Raw genomic sequence first — 6,250 nt, 5'->3', positions numbered from 1 at the left:
GCCGCGCTGTTCAGGAGTTCACTGTGCAGAGATCCCATTCTAAGTGGGTGAAACGCCGCGCAACTAGATCACGTGAGCCGCGCCCGCGGATTGCTTGATTTGGTGAAGTTTTCAAGATTTTAAAGAAACAACAACAACAAAAACAAACAAACAGGGGATGCCAATGTTATTGTTCTGTTTACCAAACTACTTTCCAAGCAATATTGAATAGTGAGTGAGAATTGTGTGTTGACCGGCCGGGTATAGAGTAGCCCGTCCTGCGCGGCAGACGCGGCAAAATATCCCTACCCACATACGGGTAACCCCTCAACTGCGCTACCCACTCACCTCTCGACAACAACAACACATTTCTGTACTTACATCCTTACAATCCAACACATCCACTACATCCAAGCATGTGTGATTTCAGTCCGTCTATCTCTATCTCTTACCATCCGACTCACTAACCAAACCCGGGAACCAGTACCCCTCATCTGTGTCTGTGCGTTTCATCTCCATCCTCTCCTCTTATACCAGTCGCTGAACTTGCTACATTCGCAGGGGGATGTCCTACCAAGATCGAGCAGGACGCTAGTGGGCCAGCTATGATATGTCCTAGATGTCATAATGCGAGCGTGCACAACGCCAAGAGTCGGATGTGGTTCGAATTGTGCGCCTCCCCCTTCGCCTTGCCCACTAGTACTTTGGGCAACCACTGACCTTGTTCTCAGTTGTTTCGTCCCTATCATCCCCTGTCAATCAGAGCAAATCTACTTCTGCTCGATCTGTTCCTGGGAAGTAAACAGACAAGGGAATCCCGCACCGCCTATCGCACCCGGGCCGGGGCAGCAGTACCAGCAGCTGCAGCCCGGATATCAGCCTGCGCCGAACCCCAATCAAGGCTGGGGTGGACAGGCGCCGTATGGCGGGTACGGCGCTCAGCCGTACCCTCAGCAACAGCCGCCTAAGAACCAACAGGGAGGGTTTGCGCAGCCCTATCCTCCCCAGCAGGGGTATGGGAATTGATGGGGAAGTTCGAGTTTGCCGTCGTGTATGATGGCTTTGGGTTGTAGGGTGATAGAGGGGCAGTACCCATCTAGTCTGATCTATGATACGCTTTATATGATATTACGGGATGTACTATGCAATTTGCTTGCTGATTTGTGGCAACCTAACTGGTGTCTGCCTCGCGAACAAAACTGAGGTGATGGAGAGAAGTTCGTTCCGTTTATTGGGCATTTTCACCTCAAGTCCGTACAGGTACTGTAGCCAGTCTTTGCGCCCTCCCTCCAGCGCTACTTCTTCCCCTTCTTCTTCTTCTTCTTCCCTCCTCCCCCCGCCCCAGCACTCGATGCCACATGCGGCTGCCCACTTCCCTTCACCTCCTCGGCCTTAGGCACAGAAGCTCGATCGTCAACCGCCATGGCGTCCTCCACCAGGGCTGGTGGGTCTGGTCTCGCGCGCATGCGTTTCATGAGCTGGAGGTTGAGTGCATCAAAGCGATTTAGAAGGAGGGAGCTGTGAGTTTTATGTTGCAAACACTGCTCTGAGTGAGTATTTGCAGTTATTGAAGATAGGAGACGGACTGTGACGTCGTCTGTTATTTTGAGTACTAACAAGTTCTTCTCTGTGCGGTATTTCACCACGTAACGTGTCTAGCGTAGACAAGGGATGAGATTAGCAACAACACTGATGCATAGACGTACCTTTGTGGGTGATGCAGCATATAACTCTTCTGCCCGTCGAGCAAACTCAGGCCAGAAGGTTATGTACATAGTGGTGTATTGCTGTGACTGTGAGCGCCTGCTAGGGTCGTGTACTTTCTTTCGCTAACACCTGAGACCCCTAACACCGCAGCTGTGGCAGTGCAGTGGTGTACAACGTCATTACAACGTCATACCTCGCTCATCCTTTCCACATTGTCCCTAACTACTTCAACACGTTTCTTGTCACACCACAGCACTACTTTTGTGGTGGTGAAGTGGTGGAGCAAGAGGAAGAGGGGAATGAGGGAACGGGAGCCCTTTGGGGAGACCAAAGGGCAAACAGGTGGACGCCAGTGCATATCATACTTGTATCAATTATCTCCATGTACAAACAGTCACACCATGAGCCGGTCGCGCACGGCACACGCCGTCAAGCGCTGTTCAGGGGTAAACACGAGCAATCTCCACCTCACTTGGCTTAGTTTACCTCCGTCAGCCGTTGGGATAACAGGGGTCACATCCCGTGCACGCGTCGCCTCTCGTGTTGACGTCCATCTCGCACGTCGTGTTGACATCCATCTCGCACTTCATCAACATTGCCTTCGCCGTAACCGGGCTGGTACCAGCGATAGTATCAGCATCCCGCCAAAACGGATGCGTACCGAAGACTTTCCCAAGACGAATTCTCAGGAGGGGTCCTCCTCTCCCGAGTTGGATTTATCTTTCGGAACACAATCTTCTTCGAATGGCCCCCCTTCGGATCTCGCATTCAATATCCATGGTATCAAGGAGTGGGACGACAGCATTCTCAATAGCGATCGACTGGGAAAAGGGACTTCTGACACGCTCGATACATCCAGTCGCGCTTGGATCAGGACAACCCTGGGTATCAAGGACAAGATTGCACGGATATGGCTTTCGGGTTCGAACACCCTGATCGTTTTGGACGATGCAAATCGCGCAATTGTCTTCAAGTACATTGATCGAAGTGCAACGTGGGGGGGCTCAGCAGGAGGTCCGACAAACGTTCGGGCAACGTCTTGCCAATGGCGAAGACGGTGCTCTCGGCGTTCTCACCGTCAACAATTGGGCGGAAGCCGACGGCATGTGCATCGTGGAACCCGATATAGACGAAGGCGGAACCGTGGCCACCGTGAAGTTGACGTTCATTCCAGTCGTCCATGGTGCTGAAGAGACCCACGTCGTCAAATTGCCTCGAGACCTTGAAGTACTTGCTGTCAATCGGCATTGGGTCTTATGCCGCCATCGCAAACATGGTAATCGGTTGATCGCCAAGAACATTCAAAGTGACCGAACGGCGGCATTGGTCCTGAATGGAACCTCACCCGTAAGCTTGATAGTGATCTCGTACTGGCTCTCGTTGATATATTACAAAGGTCAAGCTGAGGAAAGTGGAAGCATGGATTCTCGGGTCATATGCCCTTGTCGTCAATTACAATTACGCATGTTTGGAAGTATTCGACGGGTTCGGTTCTCAGGACAGTGGACGTCAACCCAAGCGAATTCGCACGTGGTTGATCGGATACGCGTTTTATCGGACAGCGTTGGTGATAAACCCTCTCGGCCCTCAAATTGCACTTCAGTTCGAGGATACTATCTCGATTTCCCAGCTGGAGCTTGGCAACGACGTCCAAGGACTCACCTTGGACGGCAAAATGGTGTTGGACGGTGCATACCACTGGTGACTCTGATGACTCATATTGCTCCGCTTTTACTGTCTTGGATGAAGGAGCCCGTATTCTGTTCCTAGAACACAATGGATCCAGCCCACCGGTGTCTACACTACGAATGGCACAGAAGAAGGGCACGTCGATCGACAACGGCAACGAGGTTACGGAGTACAAACAGACACATGTCGTCCTGCAGTCCAAATTCGATGATCTGCTCCGTCACGTGGACTTCATCTTCTTGCATGGTGAACATCTCCTATGTGGACGACAACGCTCTTTGCTCTGGATGGACATTCAACTGTCCATTGATAAAGATCAAATGTGTACCGTCGAACTGAGCGATTTTCCTGCAGAGTACCTGGATACGGAAGATTCGAACCCCTCGGACACTCATGGTTTGGTGCGTAATTCGCTTCGCCACCTCGACCGTACTGAGATGCCCTCAATAGCCCTTGGAGAAGTCTTCTCCCGTTCATAACGGCTCGAATTCGCCTCCATCCGAATTCATCCTCATCCCGCCCGTAGACATCCGTGAAGAGATCCCATCTCAATACATGTATGGCGACACCCTCCAGGAGTATGCCAGTGAGATATGGATGGAGCCTCTTGGCCTGCGGTGGTGTCTCCGCTTTGGTCTCGGCATCATTGGCACCATACGCCTCGTGCTCGTCTGGAACTCCGCGGAATGTCTCACAACCATTTTCCAGGTCACCACCGACTCTACGCCGACATACTATCGGCTCGATGCTTACTACGACGTCGCCGGTCTTCGCCAACAGCTCCACTTGTGTTACTGGAATAAAGAACACTGGCTTAAGTGTACAAGACCCGAAGCCGACAAGGACCAGTGTGGTGACAAAACCCTCTTCGGGTTGGACATCCATCGGATGTATGCCCAAATGGCGGTGGAAAAGGATCTTGAGGTGACATACGTCGATGATGACTCCATGCCCATGACCAAACGTATGACGGCCATCAGATTGGGGGACATTGCCGCATAGTTCGTGTTACATTATCCCATGACTATTAGCTCCTCACTCTATATGTACTTCTCCACGCATCACATGCACTCACTTCAATCTCATCATTGTTATTGCCGGACTTGTCGCCGGCCGTTACGTCCCGTCTGTCCCGGTGGCATCCGAACATCTATTGTACTAGGTCCTGCAGTTGAAGGAACGATAGCTTGTTGTTGTTGAACCGGCCCTGACTGACTGGATGACATCGCAGCCAGCCTTGATTGCTCCGAAACAAGCCATGCTCGCAATTCCTCCTCGTCATAGGGAAAGAAGGTCACGAGTTCTATCTTGTTCGTGTTGGAGTTCCATTTTGGGATCTTGATGGTGAGTTCGATACCGGCATCCTTGAGCATTCGACATGCCATGGTAAGGGTGAGCCCGCACTTGTAGCAAAGATCAATAATCGACCTCGATCTTCGGAATGTGTTCTTGAAGTATTCCGAGAATTGGGCATGACTCAACCCCACGCACTCTTCGGTACAGATGGTGATTTCGGTACCCATGTTGTCGATAACATTGAGGATGACCGTTTTGCCATTGAGGCGTTTACCACTGTCTGGATGTTTCGCCTACCAGAGCAAACTGCAAAGTATGAGTATCGAACAGGAACCTCAATGTGGACGGGACGTACTGTGCGATGATCCCATACTCAGCGCATTGACACCAAGGCGCACGGCCATGAACTTCTGTACCCATGAGCATGCCCGTTTGCTCGGTGACCTTGATGCAGCCCTCGATTCTCCGGGCATCAGCATCCGACATCAATTTTCTCAAACAAGCTTGTCGTAGGAGGAGTTGGGCGGATTTTGCACCGTAAGCCGCTTCTGGTATTTGTTCTGTAACATCCATCCATCTTCTGGGTTTTGGGATCAGTGGTTGTAAAGTCGTCATCTGCCGGAACAGTATGTTCTGGATTATGTTGCGCAAGCGGGTAATGGCCAATTGTTCCAGCTTCGTAAGGGGGATGGTGATGCTTGCCAAGGGTGTCTCAAATTGCAGATCATCTTTCTCCACATAGGCAATCGCCGATACCCTCGGCGAGCCACAGTCTGGATACAAGAAACGGCCCCATATGTGCGATGTATACAAGACAGCGTTCGATTCTGCCCAGTCACAAGGACCATGCCCGTTGCTTAGGAGTGCAACTACAGTATATGTGATCAGTACAACTGCCTTCACGCCACGAGCAATGACAGAGACGTACGCGCGACTCCTAACCAATCACCTAGCGGGTATTCCGACCCAGCCATATTTCTGTACACGAGACTGTCCGGTCTTCGGAAGTCGGCTACGTCTTCAACGTTGTTCCGGCTTCGATACATCAACAGCTTGTATCTGAGATAATACATGAGCAATCCAGACCCGGGGTTGGCCAAGCAGAGCCACTATGAACGTACGTTGGACTGGGCTTCGTCGTAGTTTGCTCTTCCTCCCCTTCGACGAGAACTTTGTACGCCTCATGTAACCAAGCTTGAGTGGATTGGGCTTGAATAGCGAGGTCGCGCAACGTAGCCCTGATGCTCTAACGTGCAAGTCAGTCCAGATGCCCGTTCCTTGATGAGGGTTCACGAACATCTGGACTAGTAAGAGCGCAATATCCAGACACGCTAGTAAAGTATGCGTCGCGCATCCCAAGATAGTTCGCCGAGAGAGAATGGGACAGACGAAAGAGGTGAGAATTATCACGACAAAAGAGGACGATCGAATATCTGGCGAGTCATGGGCACAAAAACCGCGAGGTAGCGTAGGCCTCGCCACATACTACATCTTCAAGCCGCCGCCGACCCTCGCCCTCCTCGTCCGCCTAAACCCCACTCGCCTGTCTAGATACCCGCCCAGTCTCTCCCCCCCCCCC

At 51.6% G+C, this 6,250-nt stretch overlaps 4 protein-coding genes across 4 annotated transcripts; 2 read left to right on the top strand and 2 right to left on the bottom strand.

The window, feature by feature from the left end:
• Positions 1-318: 318 nt before the first annotated feature.
• Positions 319-1,111, top strand: DACRYDRAFT_68581 (uncharacterized protein). Its single transcript, XM_040775876.1, has 4 exons — positions 319-408; positions 464-481; positions 541-649; positions 711-1,111. Exons 1-4 carry the CDS (start codon positions 396-398, stop codon positions 1,003-1,005), a joined length of 435 nt encoding a protein of 144 aa, XP_040627299.1. The 5' UTR covers positions 319-395; the 3' UTR covers positions 1,006-1,111.
• A 163-nt stretch (positions 1,112-1,274) lies between these two features.
• On the bottom strand, positions 1,275-1,754 carry DACRYDRAFT_81265 (signal recognition particle SRP9/SRP14 subunit; the record flags this gene model as incomplete). The annotated part of the gene is made up of 3 exons (XM_040776503.1): positions 1,275-1,520; positions 1,566-1,634; positions 1,686-1,754. The coding sequence occupies 3 exons, from the start codon at positions 1,752-1,754 to the stop codon at positions 1,275-1,277; spliced, it is 384 nt and encodes a 127-aa protein (XP_040627298.1).
• A 583-nt stretch (positions 1,755-2,337) lies between these two features.
• Positions 2,338-4,977, top strand: DACRYDRAFT_23293 (uncharacterized protein). Its single transcript, XM_040773194.1, has 3 exons — positions 2,338-3,033; positions 3,083-3,776; positions 3,826-4,977. Exons 2-3 carry the CDS (start codon positions 3,495-3,497, stop codon positions 4,375-4,377), a joined length of 834 nt encoding a protein of 277 aa, XP_040627297.1. The 5' UTR covers positions 2,338-3,033; positions 3,083-3,494; the 3' UTR covers positions 4,378-4,977.
• On the bottom strand, positions 4,965-6,025 carry DACRYDRAFT_109126 (uncharacterized protein; the record flags this gene model as incomplete). Its single annotated transcript, XM_040768819.1, has 5 exons — positions 4,965-4,977; positions 5,027-5,540; positions 5,600-5,730; positions 5,793-5,917; positions 5,969-6,025. The coding sequence occupies 5 exons, from the start codon at positions 6,023-6,025 to the stop codon at positions 4,965-4,967; spliced, it is 840 nt and encodes a 279-aa protein (XP_040627296.1).
• Between the last annotated feature and the right edge of the window lie 225 nt (positions 6,026-6,250).

Source organism: Dacryopinax primogenitus, assembly GCF_000292625.1.
Source record: "Dacryopinax primogenitus strain DJM-731 SS1 chromosome Unknown DACRYscaffold_13, whole genome shotgun sequence".
NCBI lineage: Eukaryota > Fungi > Basidiomycota > Dacrymycetes > Dacrymycetales > Dacrymycetaceae > Dacryopinax > Dacryopinax primogenitus.
Note: the sequence above shows the minus strand (reverse complement) of the source record. Positions and strands in the feature narration are given on the sequence as shown.